This window comes from Sarcophilus harrisii, chromosome 2 (genome assembly GCF_902635505.1).
Source record: "Sarcophilus harrisii chromosome 2, mSarHar1.11, whole genome shotgun sequence".
Classification (NCBI taxonomy): Eukaryota; Metazoa; Chordata; class Mammalia; order Dasyuromorphia; family Dasyuridae; genus Sarcophilus; species Sarcophilus harrisii.
In genome coordinates, this window is record NC_045427.1 from 125,619,695 (window position 1) to 125,636,225 (window position 16,531).

General features: G+C 37.3%; 1 protein-coding gene across 8 annotated transcripts in view; it reads left to right on the top strand.

The window, feature by feature from the left end:
* TACC1 (transforming acidic coiled-coil containing protein 1) overlaps positions 1-16,531 on the top strand; it is a 157,575-nt gene that overhangs the window by 101,145 nt on the left and 39,899 nt on the right. For 3 of the 8 annotated variants that reach the window (XM_031950726.1, XM_031950724.1, XM_031950721.1), the window contains exons 3-6: positions 9,517-10,636; positions 13,615-13,650; positions 14,945-15,005; positions 15,936-16,143. In XM_031950726.1, coding sequence (XP_031806586.1) covers positions 9,672-10,636; positions 13,615-13,650; positions 14,945-15,005; positions 15,936-16,143 — 1,270 coding nt within the window. In that variant the 5' untranslated portion in view covers positions 9,517-9,671. The remainder of the gene's footprint in view (positions 1-9,516; positions 10,637-13,614; positions 13,651-14,944; positions 15,006-15,935; positions 16,144-16,531) is intronic. The other 5 variants (XM_031950723.1, XM_031950722.1, XM_031950725.1 and 2 more) reach the window with 5 other exon arrangements.

Sequence of the window (16,531 nt, forward strand, 5' to 3'; positions counted from 1 at the left end):
GAAAGGTTAATCTTTTTTTTTTTATTTCTGTTTTTTCTTGTCTTAGGAATATAACCACCTGAGTTGGAGGGTAGTGTGGGGGTAGGGAGAATTATCTTTCTGCTAAGATTATTACAGGTACTGGTGAGTTTATCAGAATTTTGCCAAAGCCAGGAGAATCATCACATTATTTTCAGTCCTTCACAATTCTCAGGGAGAGGACCTTTAGGAAATTAAGAAATCTGTGTGTTAGGGAGAAGGGCTAAGAATGAGCAAGACAGACTGGGAGAAATCAAGTTGGATGAGTTGCATAATGGTGTTTTCAGACCTTTAAAAAGAGTTTACAGCTGCAAAGTAGGAGGCTTTAAATTCTCCTTAAAATTGGGAGTGAGGAAAAAAGGCAAAGCTGAGCTTTTTCTGTATTTGGATTCTTACTACACCAATGTCTGCTGTGTGATGTCATTCAGGTGTATTGAAAGGAAGAATTTGGAATCAGAAGCAAGGTTTATAACCTAGCTGGATTATATTACTTATATGAATGAGCTTTTCTCTCGCCTTCAGTTTCTTTTTTGAGATAAAAGCTGTACTAACTAGTTAGCTTCTTAAGCTCCCTTTTAGCCCTAACATACCTGGATGTACCAAATTTGTGATTCACTGCTTTGCACAATCCTGGACATACCAACAGGTAGAGGCAGTAGAGTGTGCTTAATTAAATACCTGATTGGGTCTTAGGTGATAACAATTTAACTCTTTTTTCTTTAATTCCCTTTGAATTAATGGTGAATAAATGAATTAATATTCCATAAGCTGAACACCCCTATCTACTATCCCCTTTTCTTTTCGCTTACTAATTTACTAGGGAGCTCCAGGAGAAAGGGTCTCAGTACCTCCTAATGCTTTATGTTGATCTGTTATGGGTTCCCACTTGATCTGCTTCCCCCTTGATCTCATTTGAGTCTCCCAACAACCCAGGGAAGTAAATAGAGGAAATGGAGATTCTGAGAAGTTCACTGATTCATCTAAAGAATAACATGAGAAGGATTCAAAGCCAGGTCTGCTGACTCCTGGTCCAGCTGAAACCATGTAAGCAATGGATAATGTCAGTAGTTTGACAAATAACGGCTCTGGTAACTGACACTGCAGTTTTCTGACCATGCCTGGGAGATGTATATAGGAAGATGATGGTGGAGAGGGGCAAATAGGGGTCTCATTGACATCAGAAGGAGCATCTTCTGTTGTTTTTTGTTGTTGTTTTTAAAATAGAAATTTGTATTTCCTTTAAAACTTTCTTGAAAGTATTTCTTTTCATAAAACTGTATATATGGCTTCTCCGGTTGAATATAGGAATGTTTACTTTTATTTATTTATTTATTTTTGGACCAAATGTGTTTAAGGACTTCTCCCAATGCAGATCTATGCCTGCTTTGCAATTTAAAATCTTAGATAGTTGCCTGAGGGGCTGAGATTAACCTGCCAAGGACTCATTAGCAAAATATATATAATGAAGATCACTTTATAAGCATCCTAGATTAATTCTTCCATCTAACTCACTTCCTCCCAAAATTTAAGAATGGAGAAAGAGGAGATTAAAGAAGTCTCACTCATTCTCAAAGCCATGTAAATATCCATATATTTACATTTACACTATGAATAGTAGCTTTCCTTAAAGTCTGGGTGTCCAGTAGGCCTAAATCATTCCACTAGATTATCACCATAACACTCAACTCCTAATTCTCAGAATACCAATATAGGTTTCCTTCTTTAGAGACACTTACTTTGGCCTGGGGTGGGGTGGAATAAATTGTCTCAGGGTTTTCATTTTGAAAGACCTTTTGAGCTAACCATTTTTTGCTACTATTACTATTGGAACTCAACCTCATCTATGAAACAAAGAGTTGAATTGGATAACTTCTGAATTCCCCTTTGTCTCTGAATCTATGATCCTTTAAACCATAGTCTTGTCCAAAGGCAGTAAATTCTCTAAAGGCTTTTGACTGGTAACCACCATTTTTCTTTGTATTTTTAAAAATACATTTCCTAATATATCTCCCCTCAGAGTGCCATCTTTTTTAACAAAATATTTTTTAAAATTAGTAAAATTGAACCAGTATATTTAAAAAGTCAGACAGTACATGTAATGTTCCATGCCAATAGTTGCCTCTCCTACTTGTGCACAGAAGTAGTGGTTGGAAGGAGGTGCCTTTTTATGTCTTAGAAGCCTTCCCATACTTCTTGTTTTTTTTTATTTTAAGCTTACATTTCCTATGAACATAATTCAGGATAAGTGTGAGACTACAAAGGGAAAAAGATATTGGCATTGTGGTTGGAATAGTTTAAAGTAGTTAAAAATGGAACCAGAAGACTCATCTTCATGGATTCAAAGCAAGCCTCGGCCACTTACTGGGCAAGTAATTTTAACCCTATTTGTCTCAGTTTCCTCATCTATTAGATAAGCTGGAAAAGAATATCACAAAACACTCCACTAGATTTTTTTGCCAAGAAAACCTCAAATTGAGTTGTGAAGAGTCTGAAACAACTGAACAATGACAAAACTACATGCTCTTTATCATTATTAGTTGTGTCTAACCTTGGATAAGTTACTTTGCCTCCTTTATGGAAAACCCTTTGCAAGTCTTCAAGTTTGATTTTGTTTGTTAGTTTTTGGTTTTTTATTATTATCATTATGTCTTAAAGCCAAAAGGGAATTAATTATCTAAGCTAATCTCCCACTCATATATCAGACTCCTCTCCTACATCTCTTAACAACTGGTACTTCAGTTTATGTTTGAATACTTCCATTGACAACTAGCTCAAAGCACCCCCAAGGCAGCCCATTTTGGGGGGAAGGGATTTGTACAACTCTAATTGTTACAAAGAATTGGAACTGAAATCTAAATCCTTGTGATTTCTACCCATTGGTCTTCACTCTATCATCTTCCAAATTATAGGACTTCAAGTATCATGGCCCTTAGTAAACCTGCCCTTCTTCAGATTAAACATTCCCCAAATCCTTCAGCCATTGTTTATAGGACAGAATTTTAGACTCTTGATTCTGTTTCCCTTTATAGTCCCCTGCTTGCCCTGAACTATGTTCATATGAAATGCAAACTTGGAAATTAAAAAAAAAAAAAAAAAAAAACTAGAAGGCTAGGAAGGCATTCAAGACACAAAAAGGCATCTCCTCCCAATCACTACTTCTTTGACAATTGGGGGAGAGGCAACTATTGGCATGGAACATTATTACATGGAATATTTCACTGGTCTTCTTAAAATAAGGTTCCCAGAACTGAACACAATACTCCAGCGGTATTGTGATCTAGCCAACAGAAGATAATGAAGTAGTTACTTCCCTTTTGAATACCGATTCTATTTTTCTCATTTTAAAAAAATTTTTATTGATACCTTTCATTTTTGCACCACAGAATTTGCTATGTATTTCTTCTCTCCCATCCAGGGAGCTATTTTTTTAAACAAAGAATTAAAAACCCAGTTCATCTGAACTAAACAGTAAATGAATCAAGTCTAACAGATATATTTAGTGTTTCCCCATTTTTATTGAAGAAAAGAAAAATTGTGTTCTCATATGTTTTTCAGGGCTAAGTTTGCTTAACATAATTACACAAATGCTGATTCTTTTAATGTGGCCTCAGACTTCATCAAATTTTAGTTGAATTGCTGATTCATCTTAAATCCTAGCCCTGACATTTTTGAGCTGTATAAACTTCAGCAATTCACTTTCAGTGAGTTTCAGAGAAACTCACCTTCCTTCTCTATTAGATGGTGATATAATAGTAACTTAGACACCATATACCTCAGGATTGTTATAATCAATATGTAAGTCCTTATAAGCGCTATAAGTCCTATAAGAGCTTGTAGTAACTTAACATTTAAGAATTTTTCACTTTTGTACTTGCATAATTAACAGTTTTGAAACATACAAGACTATTAAAAACATCTTAGAAGTATTATGACAAACATGTTTGGTTAGAGAAACAAGCAAATTTTATAGCATTTCCTCCCTGTAAACACAGGCATTTCTGGATAAAGGAAGCATCAGGGCCCAAAAAAGGGCGAGTTAACCTAACTAAAGGAAAAGCTGTTTTCTGACAGACATAAGTCACACTGTGCTTTAGCAATATACTTGCTGTTATTGTATTGTTTTTGCCCAGAATCTCTACCAGTTTTCACAAATTATGTTCAAGCAAACCAAAGCACCCAAATTTCCCTTCTCCATCTCCTAAAGTAAATGTGTTTTCCAAAAGTTTTGAGGTTTCTGGCTCACATCTAAATTTTCTCTCTTCCTTCCTGACTTTATGGGCCTTGAATTTCAGTGGTACTGTAAGTGAAGTTATTAGTCACAGGAGATACTTTTAACAATTAAAATGCCAAATCAGAGTAAATAGGACAATTGTTTACACCAATTGGCCCCTTCTGCCCTCAACCATCTGTTTATGATCTATTTAGAAGAAGGCCTGAGATAGAGTCTAAACATTTTTATTTTTTGGTCTTAATCTGTGATTCCACATGAACAAAGAACTTAATGTGGGGAGAAACTCAAGAACTCATATTGAAAACTATCTGGGAGAAAAATAGTTATTTGGGACATTGAGATATAAAATGACTGACAGATATTTACAACACTAGTATGTATCAAAGGCAGATAAACCCAGATCTTCCTAATTCTTAAGATCATTCTTCTATCCCCTCTACCAGAGCTCTTCTCTTTGAAAATCCAGAGGATTCACTTTGTGTATTTCTATGACTTTTAATTTTACTGAGTTGTACTGACCTCTCTCAGGGCCTTCAGGCTCAGCATCTTTTTAACTGCTGATTGAACATTTTCCACGTGGATGCCCTCCAATTTAACATGTTAAAAACAGAAGTCATCTTTTTTCCCAAATGTATTCTTCCAGACTCCTCTGTTTTTTTATCTATTTTTTTTTTCAATGAATAAAAATCTGTTTTGAGGGGATTGAAGGGAAAAAACATAAAATAAAACCCTTGTAACAAATAGTTAGGCAAAATAAATTCCCAAATTGGCCATAGCCAAACACTTTGTGTCTCTCTGAACCCTAAGTCCATCACCTCTCTGCTTAGTTAATTTGCTTCATCAGTACCATGGAATTGTCATTAGTCATTGTGTTGATTAGAGTTATCGAGTCTTTCAAAGTTGTTTGAATTTACAATTTTATGGTAGATTAGAATATTAACAAATTACGTTATGGAATAAGTTGTTCTGGGTGTGCTCATTTTACTCTGTTCAATTCATAGAAGTCTCCCCAAATTTCTGTCTCCCCTTTTTATCATTTCATATAGTACAATAACATTCCAAAATATTCTTATACCATAATTTGTTTAGCCATTCCCCAGTTGATGGACACCTTCTAGTTCTTTGTTATCACAAAAAGCTGCTTTATGTGTATTATAGATAAGATAGATAAATCTTTTTCCTCTTGCTTTGATGTCTTTGGGATATGAAAGTAAAATGAATAGATTGTCTTGTGACAATTACAGAAGGGTATCTTAGTTATTAGTGGCAAGATTCTTGTCAGAGTCCTCCTTAATAGACTGATCCTACATTTGGAAGAAAGTCATCTGAGAGCAAGTGCGGCTTCAGAAGGGGCTGAGGATAGTAGATATGGCATTTGCTGCTCAACAATTCTAGGAAAAATTCCAGAAACAGAACAGAGGTACCACAATGCTGATAAGTTCTTTGTCTTGAAAAGGCTGCAAGCCAGAACTAAATTTTTTTATTTAGAGACGATTGTGTACTCCACTCAGTCTCAGAAGCTGAGATGCAAAAAAAAAGTATGGATCAAATCTCTATTGCTTATGCTAATTTTGGTCTAGCAGTTAACATGAAGAAGATATAGGTCCTCCATCAACCTGTCCCGTATCATCCATATGTGAAACCACTTGGTTACAGCAAATGGAGAAGTTTTGAATGTTGTGGATTAGCTTGGCAGAATACTTTCCAGGGATGTCCACACTGAAAATGAGGTTGACACACACGTCTCAGTGTTGGGGAGATTCCAAAGGAAAATGGAGAGGTGTTAGACTGAGCACCGAATTGAGGTCAGTCTACAGAACCATTGTGCTGACCTCATTGTCTGTGAAACCTGGACAGTCTACCAGGCTCTACCAGGAATCACTAACATTTGAATGTTTTAGGAAGATTCTGAAGATCACCAGCAGGATGAGATACCAGACACCGAGGTCCTTTCTTGAACTAAATTGCCAAACATTCAACTCTGCTGCAGAGAGGATAGCTCTGTTGGCCTGGCCACATTGTTCTAATGCCAAATGTACGCTTGCCAAGAAGACTATTTTATGGAGAATTCACACAGGGCAAGCGCTCACAAGGTGGTCAGGAAAAGCGACACAAGGACATGTTCAAGGTCTCATTTAACTTTAGTATCAATTGTAAGACATGGGAGACACTGGCATAGGACCACCCAGCATGGCGTGTCCTCATCAGAGAAGGTGCTCCATGAGCAAAGCACAAGTGAATTAGCCCAGAAGAAGCTCGAGACATGCATAGTTAGAGAATTCACCCCAGATGTTCATAGGGACTATTTTGTGTCTGACTATGGTAAAGCACTCTACGCTCATATTGGTCTGATCAGTCAGTCAGACACACTGTAATTTGACTGTAATATAGTGATGTCATTTTGGTCCTCTTCAAGACTTTAGGACAACAGCCAAGGTTGTTCTAAATTGCTTTCCAGAGTGGCTGGACCAATCAGTGACAGCTTCACAATGCGTTGTGTTAGTACCTTTGATTTCCTATAGTCCCTCCAGTGTTTATCATTATCTCTTTTTGGGGCAACTTTGTCAATCTAATGAGGGCAAAGTAGAATGTCAAAGAAGTCTTACTTGCATTTCTCTAATAGAGATTTGTGGTATTTTTTTCACATGGCTATTGTTAGGTTGAATTCTTCCTGTCTGATCATATTCTTTGAGCATTTAATCAGTTGGAGAAACTTCCCTTTTTCTTTTAATGGCACCATAATTTCCTAGTCTCCCACATTTAAAACTTACATTTAAATCTAATAAATTCCATTTTGATCCAAAGATTGTTTTAGATTCTATTATCTATTACCATTTCCTTCTAACTTTCTGTCATCTGCACATTTCATAATGATGTTAAATATACCTTCAATCCAATCAACAAAAAATGTTTAAAAAAAAAAACCCCACAGAGCTAAGGACAGATCCTTAGGGCACTCCCCTAGATACATGCTTCCAAGCTGAAATTGAAACATGAATGACTGACTTGCTCTTTGACTCTAGCCGAATAGTTATAAGCAGCAAGACAACATCTCACTTATGCTAGGGTAGACAATCTGAGATATCTCCAGCTCTGAGAATTAATGATTTTGTGATGGTCAAAAAATGATCCTCACGGTAAAAATAGCTTTCTGTTGAGTTTAGCTAAACAATGAATTCTTGTATCCTCCTGTTTATCTTGCATGGGCACCAGCATCTGGCTTCCAGGAAGGAGTTAAGTGTCTCCAGTGATGCAGGATCAGGTATCTAGGTTGGTTATGACAATGGAAATTTGACCATCTTCTTCTACCTCTTCTACCCAAGTTTAATGAATTGCTCTCTTTTTATATTTTAATACATTGCTCTCTTTTCTGAAATATTAGAATAGAGTATTTGGGAAGGAGGCTGTCTCAGAGGAAGGTTTGTGTGTAATTGGAGAAGTTTAAGGTTCTTGTGAATGTTCAGCTTGTATTTTGACTTAAAGTTCTTTAAGACCACAAGAAGTCCTGGAATTTGGTGTAGAGGCCTTCCTTAAATTGTAAACATGAGTTTCTTAGATAAGAGAAGCTTTCATTTATGCATGGCTTTGCAGATTCACAGCACAATCACTTCACAAGCTTATCAAGTAGGGAGTGTATTATTGTCACTATTTTACACATTGGTTAACTGAGATGATAAGTTTAACCCGCTCTTACACAAGTAGTACTAGTAAATACTTGAATTGGAATCTGGTACTCCACTCCAGTCCTATTTATATCATACTCCTTTGCCTCCCAAATTCTGCCCCATTCTCTATCTGGGACTTGATTATATGTTCAAGAAAAAGATCTCCCATCCCTAGAAAGATGTTAATGAGTTGCTGTGTTTTTAATCCCCTTAAAGATATCTTCTGTAATAATGGCCAAGCTAACAGGAAGGAAGAAAGCAGTATCCAGCTGGATTGAGAAAATTCACCTTTTTACTAAGCCATGGCTTATACTCTTCTTCTTTGTCATTATTTATTTCAAAGAGAAATGTTGTATTGGTTATAATAAATGTTTTCCTTATTAAATTTCCTTCAGTTGACACATCAGAATATGCAGCATTGCTACAATAAGAACTCAGAAAAAAGATCTGATTTTTTGTAAATTATTACCAATAAATAAGAGTACATATTAATCAGTTACCTTGACCTAGTTCAGAGATGTCCTAAAATAAAAATAGAATTCACAAGATATACTGAAATATAGATCAATATTTCTTGTTTATGTCATTTGTTATTGGCTCCTCCTCTTCTCTCAGCCCCCAATGTAAATTTTTTTACACTTTGATTTTTTAAATTTATTTTTAGTATACATTGCTTTATGAATCATGTTGGGAGAAAAAAATCAGAACAAAAGGGGAAAACCATGGGAGAGAGGGAAAAAAAACAGAAGTGAACATAGAATGTGTTGATTTACATTAAATCTCCTTAGTTTTTTTTTTTTTTTTTCCTAGATGCAGATGACGTTTTCTATCCAAAGTCTATTGGGATGACCTTTAATCTATTTCCTAAAAATTTCTGGGATGTTTAAATTGGAAAGGGCAATCAGTATGCTTTTCAGTTTTTGAAGCTCCCATTATCTCTGGGCTAACACATAGAATATGGGATAGGAAAGTAGGTAGAGCATATAATGCTGGTGTTTTTTAACATCCATTATTCCAAATCTGTTCAGACAAAACTTGGTGACCCTAAAATTCTTGAGCAGGTCCTGCAAACTCTCTTTGACAGTTATGTGCCATTAGCTTCTTAAAGAAAGGAAAGAATGATTTTTAAAGGACTTTTAGGGCTGGAGGAAATGTTCACATTATGCTTGATGGTCTTTGCTGTTGAACTCTTCAGTGTACTCTTGATACGTTTTCTTAACTATTCATATAATTTGGGCACTTGGTGCAAAAACATTAATTCTAGAGCAACTGCAGGCTGTGCTTTAGGCAAAGGTTTGCTTCATTTCTCTGGGCCTCCCTTGCCAAAGGAGTAAGTAGGACTGGGTTGCCTTGTAAGATCCCTTCCAGTTCTGTGTCTATAACACTGCAGTCCCCATTTGGGATAGCATATGACAACCTCCATAACATAACATTCACCACACAGAAATATTCCTGATATTGCTTTCTAAGGTAAAAGAACGGGGTGGGGATGAGAGTGGGGAGGTGGAGCCTGTCTCTTTTTATACATGACATGTATGACACAAAACCTCTGCTGATAGCAGATACACATTTAAAAAGCTGTCTTTTGTATTTTTGTTTTAGGATTGCAGGAATTTGATGAACAGCTGGTAGCAGAAGTGTCTGAAAAACATCTGCAAGAAGCATGTCCTGGGTCATCTGAGAATGAGGCGCCATCGTACCTCCTGGCCCCTCCGGCGGACAAGAAAGACCTTGAAGCTGGTCAGCTTCCCTCAGTGATGCCATTGCTGCTGGAGGCCAAGAAGCCTGAGGAGAGCCCTACGCTGATTGCTGATCAGGATTTGTCCTCCAATGAATCATCAGCCCCACAAGAAGACTCAGTGACAAAAGACAACATGGGAGTGACACTTGAGGCTTCCAGTGATGCTGAGTTGAAGGCCAAAACCTTGCTGCCAGAATCTATGTCCAGCAGAAGCAAGCTTAGAAAACCCAAGCCAGTGTCTCTAAAGATGAGGGCAACTGGAGGAGAATTCTCAGAAACCGATACCATTGTGGAGGACCACCCTATCCCCAAAGCATCCTATCAATTCAATCCAGATGAGTTTGATGAAAATACAAACCCTTTCATGATAGGAGGTTCCAAGATCCTCAATTCTCCTCCTGCAGTGAAGCAAACCTTAAGTTCTTCCAGTGGAGATGCCAGTGATTCAGGGGTAGAGCTGCTGGAGGAATCCAGGGGCTCATCTCTGAAACTGGAATTTGATTTCACAGATGGCATGGAAAGCACAGGTGTCAAGAAACCCCCTCTTAGGAAACCTGCACATGGAGGCAGGAAGATGGTTAGCAAGCTGGCTATCAGGGCACAGAAAGATGGAATCAGCAAACCAGTTATTGCCAAAGGCTTGGAAAAGCCTTCACACCCCACAGATGAAGAAATTCCCCTCCAAAAAGCCACCTCTAAACTAGAGCCCAATCAGGGAGACAGCTCCAACTTTAACCCCTTTGGGGGCAGCTCTACTCTGCAGAACTCCCCACCCCTCTCCAAGGGGTCCTATCACTTTGATCCAGATAACTTTGATGACTCCATGGATCCCTTTAAGCCTACAAAGACCCTGAGCAATTGTGGACCAGAAGATGGTAATGAAGCTATTGAAATCTTAGAATCTCAGCTGTATGAAGTACAGGGTGAGGAGGTGAAGAAAGGGACAGCTTCCCCCAAGAAGGCAAAGTCGCGTTTGATAACGTGAGTGAGGGTGGATGCTGGGATAGTTCTGTTCTTCACTCTGTTTGTGGGGCCTGACAGCCATAACTTGGTGCCTATTTAACTTAGAGGAGATACAGAAGGAACAAAGATGGATGCTTATAGAGCTTTAACCTAAAGTTTTCATTATTTTGCCTAATATAACAGATTAGCTATTGTACACAATTAAGTCACCAAAGGCAAATTGGTGAATGTTCTACATGAACTTTTTTGTCTCATATGTTTGATTCTTTTAAGAGATTGAACAACAACCCCCAATGATAGGCCTCCAAAACCTTAAGTCATCAGTTAGATCATTTGGCTTAATATAGAGTACTACATTAACCCCATATAGAAGTCTGGCTAAAATTAGTAACGTGGTGGTCTTCCATAATTTGTAATTTTTGTGATTTATAAGGTAGCAGTTTAGAAAATGAATCATTACATCTAAATCAGAAAGATCTACAACTTATTTGCTTGTATATTTTCCCCTTTATTGAATCTTGGATCTTCCTTTCAAGTACCTTTTGAATTATTAAAGTCTTTGCATATGTAATTTCTGGCCATATCCAGTGTCCAAATCCAGTAATGGTTAAAAATTCAACATTTTGTGCCTTCGTTGTGTTTTTCAGGGATAATATATTGGTCCCTTGAGTCAAGAAATAGAAAGTGGATAACAGAATTAGAAATCAAGTGAGGAGTCACTTCATGTTGGTGGTCGTGATAAGAAAATGAATAGGGAAAACTGGGTGGTTTTGCCCACTGATGTGCTGTATGACCTTGACATTTCAGCTCTATGGGTCTCAGTTTCCTTATTTGTATGGAGTTGGAGTTAGATGAGCTATAAGATTCCTTCTAATTCCCATACTTCTATGGGCTTCCAGAGCTTTGAAGAGGGCAGAAGGGTGTGGCAATGTCCAGGAATCACAAAGGCTAGTCAACCTGAGAAACCATATAAATGTCCAAAAGTCCCAGAGTTCCCTAAATTAATCAGTGACGTGATCAAATACCCTGACTTAGGCTAAAAGTGAACTGAATGTCTAGAAATATCTGCCTAGTTTCTTGGGTTCTTTTGTGATATTATTTCCAGTGGATGATGCAATAGACATTTCAGTGGCCTTAGGAGATAGAGGAGAGACAGGTTGAGTTCTTGACTGACATTAATTAGTTTTGTGATCATGGATGGGATTGGGCAAGTTCTTTTCTCTGAATTCTAATTCTGGTACCAATATCTTTGCAAAGGCAAAATGAAGCTGTGTATATAAAGTGCTTTTTTAACTATTAAATGTCAGTTAATGAGGATATCTGTGTTCTTCTAGTCTCTGACATTACTTGCTTTTTGACCTTGGGTAGGTCACAAACTTAAATTTTTCAGGTACCAGACAACTCTCAGGTACCAAAAATTACTGATGAATTGCTGATATCCATTGGTTGAAGGAATTTCTATATTGCGAGTTTCTCCAGATTAATGAAATCATAGATCTGGAATGAAAGGAAAAATATATGTATATATATATATGTATATGTATTCCCATAATAAATGGTGGAGAAGTGGTTGGTCAGCATTATTAAGATTTATTGTTATGCTGAAGAGGAGGAAAGATAGGAAGATAAGAATCTTCATATCTGGTTCAGAGTGGTCAGTCCAAAAAGATCTGTGCCAATTGGAGAAAAAACTTCATACATTTTCCTGTGTATTTCTTCAAAAAGTCAGGATACACTTTCAGGTAGTGAGAAGTACTTGTCATTGTGTTCTTGCACTCACTAGATTGGCTTTCCCATGGCTATTTTTGTGGATAAACCTCTTCATCGACTCTCCTGACTGATGGTTCTCCCATCCAGGACACTTAGTAATCATTTCTTAGAAATTAATCCTATTTAATAGTCTCCTGGCATGTTCTGCAAAAGACAGTGTCATGTTCTGTGGATAATCATGGAGATTTCTGGTAGAGAAAACCTTCCTCCACATCCTGAGCAGTCACCAAGTCTGGGACCTTTGTACTTGCTTAGTATAGTCTGCTAGAAAAATGGTTAAATTGGTGGTCCCGGTTCTGATATTTAAGATCTGTTTGACAGTCGATGGGAGTTAGCCTCTCATAGTCTCAGTTTTGCTCATCTGTAAAAGGACTGAGGCACAATCATATTTGTCTTCACATACCTTTACATAATGTTTCACTTCACACACACACACACACACACACATTGTTCTGAAAGAGCTGGTTTACAAAGATCTTTGTTTCTATGTTGTTTCTCTGGTTTACAGTGAATTATCATCTTGTTACAGATTTCGACCATTTGCGATATGATATTTAATAAGCTAGGTGAAATTATATTTTAGATTTTTGTGTATTGTTATTTAGGTTCAAATCTAAACTTGGACTACAGTGTGACACTATTTGAGGTCCTGAGGGTTAAAGATAGCTACACGTACACAGAGCACTGGACTTGGGAGTCAGGAAGAGTGAGCCTGGGCTGGTCACTTATCTTGGGTTTTTCATTTGCAAATGGAAGTGATAATAACCCTATCTCACTGAGTTGTCACCAGAAGCCAGTGAGATTGTATATAGCACTGCAAAGCTGAGAAATGTAAGTGTGGCTTTTAACAGTGCTCTATGCATTCAAATATGTGTGGTCATTTGAGTGGTCACTTTATTGTTACACAGCTTTCAGAATAATTTTCATATCTTTGTTAGACTCATTTTTAGAGTGGACATCCTGATTTTTCTAACACTCTCTTAATATTTTTCTGTGCAGCATCCAATTCTGTTTTTGTAGAATTGAGGTTTGTTCAATCATTCTCCAGTGGTAACTAACATCTGTGAAATTGGGCATTATTTATCTGTACTATATATCTGTTATAGAGGGAATTACATCTACCAAACGAGAGAGAATATCCCAGTCTTTACACGATTTTTTTTTCTCCATCTGTCTGTCTCTTTCCTATCTCTATTTCTTTTTTATTTAAATTTTTGGTGCATCAGGACTACTGAACAAGTGAAATTTCTCTGTTTTCTGTTGTAAGTACTCTTCCATGGTTTCTTTTGGTCCTGGGGTGGGTTGGCTCTTATCCCTCCTCCCATTGTCCTTCTGCAGCATGTTGGCTTTCGCCTCTGATTTTAGTTTGATACTGTGTCCTTTGCATTTCAAACTCTGCCTCATTAAAAAGCCGAGCCTTGCAATTGTCTGTATGTAAAGGAATGGAAACTTGACCTTCTAGCCTTAGCTGTGTGAGCTTGCTTCCATGGCATGGCCCTTGTAATATGTCCTGACATTGGTAAAGAAAGTGGTCCAGAAAGCTTCTCGTTTAGCCTTGAGATGGAAAAAAACGACCATTGTTTGGCCCTCTCACCTGCTACCTGACATTGGGAGTCCGTCTAGCATTTATGTGAGAGAACAAAGTCCTGGATCTTAAAAGTATGCATTTCTGCTGAGTCAACTTAACATCTCTCACAATTTCAGGCAGTACCTGAAGTAACTATGAGAGCAGAACTTTGAAAATACAGATTTTGTACATCAATCAAGTACATTCCAATAATTATGTATATATTGGATATATCACTTAAGTGAAATAACATTTTTTTAAAAAATCAAATGCATCTTTTTTCCCCTCTGAAATAAAAACACAGAAACATAATGAGATTGTCCAACAGCACAATCCTGTGCTTTCTCAGAATAGCAAGTGCCATATTAAATTGTTTTGTTTCCCCAGTTCTGGCTGTACACAGGACATAGTGTTCATCATCTGTCTTGTTGTTACTAATAGAATGTGAATAGTATTATATCGGGCTACTCCAATATTTTTGCTGTTATGCCGTCTGTTGACTATAATTCTCCTTTTTTGATCATAAAGTGAAAATCTGCTTAATTTTCTTATTCAACTTAACTTCTAAGGAATTTGCTAAACTGTAGTTTATATAGAACTTGTTCAAGAGCCATATTTTCTGATCAGTGTCAAAATCTTATGTTAGAAGCTAGAAAAATTAATTTCTCCAGGCCTGAGATTATACTGTTAAGAAATGTACCAATGAAGTACAGAGTCTACCACCATTTGAGAGTTCAGTCTTTGTTGTAGTTTATGGAAGCATGAGAATGCTTTGAGTTTGAGAATGAACCCACTGGTAATTTCTGCCTCTTGTTCTTTCTCTATGAGAGAACACAGAGTTTGTGAACAATCAGGTGTTTTCCATCTCTGACCTTTCTTTGTGCAGTCTCATATGCTTTAGCCTGTGTCTGCTGCACACACTTTCTTCCCTATCTCACACCCTAGGAATCTAGGAAGGTGATTCTAAATAGGCCTATTTTTCTTTCCAGGAGTGGCTGTAAAGGAAAGAAGTATGAAACTCAGTCCCTTGCTTTGGATATGTGTTCTCAGGTAGGTCTAATTCTGTTTTTTATGAGGTTCACAGAACATAAATTTTTTATTTGTGATTGTGGGATTAGGAAAAATTGGCAATTTTTTTGCTATCTTCAATTACTTAAGTCATGAAAACTGGGTCTTCAAAAAGGTATAAATACATAGAAATATATAATATATACATAGAAAATTCTATATAAACAAACACATATGTATATGTGTGTTTATTTTTTTTGTATGTGTGTATGTTTATATTTTTCTGCGTAATTGAAAAAATTGATTTTTGCTACTGCCCTCCTCAACTCTTCACATGGAGAAAGCAAGGAAACAAATTAGTTAAAAGACATTTCATTTTCAGAATAGAATATTCTTTCCAATTTAATCTGTTTGTTTTGTAACTTGTGTGGTTAAGGAGTAATAGTTAGGATTCTGGGGTCTGAGGCAGAATACAGAATATGCCTATTCTTTCAAAATATTGAAGTTGATATCTGCATTACTTGAAGTATCTACAAAGGGTAATGAATTGGAAGACTCAGATTAGGTATAAATAGGCTGCCTTTCTCTCAATAAGCATTCGTAAAGTATTTGCCATCAGATAGATGCTAGGCACTATGCTAAGCACTATTATCAATAAGGATGGTTTGTACCAGAAAAGTGACCTATAAGCCATAATCAAGTACAGGTATAGACTGGAAAAGAAGAGGTGGGCAGGTAATATAGGGAGTGTAAGGGATAATAGTTTGGTACTCACAGGCTTAAGAGTTGTAGGAAGGTCTCTAGTGAAGGAAAATTCATGTAGATGAATTGGGTAGGTCCTGTATAAAATGGTTCGTCACCATGATTCTCACTAGTTGAGGAAGACCCCTCGAAGTGTGCATTTTTCTGAATATGTCCTTCTGAGTTCTCTACAATCAGCCATTACTGGCTAAGCATCTGTTCTTTCTATAGGATAAAGGAGCAATTATCTCCCAGATTCCAGACATTTCAAATAGAGATGGCCATGCCACTGATGAAGAGAAATTGGCTTCTACATCATCCAGCCAGAAACCATCTGAGACAGAGGTGAAAGGTGAGCCAGAAGAAGACCTGGAGTACTTTGAATGTTCCAATGTTCCTGTGTCTGCCATAAATCATGCGTTTTCATCCTCAGAAGCAGGTATGGGAGCATATCTTTTATCTCATACATTTAATAATTTAGAGCAATCTGAAAGCCTGACGCAATAGCTGCCTCATGAGAAAGCTAGAAGAATTGAGTCATTGAAGTGAGGGGGTGAGGGGAAGAGACAACAGGACCAGAGCACTTGGGCCAGCTCTTTCTTCTGGACTCTTATCGTAAAGAAGAGGTCTTGGAATCTCAAAATTGGAAGAGATATCAGAAAGCACGTGCATCTGGCCCTACACAAGGCATGGATCCCCTTTATAAGATTCCAAGCAGTGATGATCATCTAGCTACTGCTTCTAGACCACCGGTGACAAGAAGCTCACAACCACCCAAGCCTGCCCACCCTACTTTGGGATGGCTCTTGTAGAGCTAAACAAATATT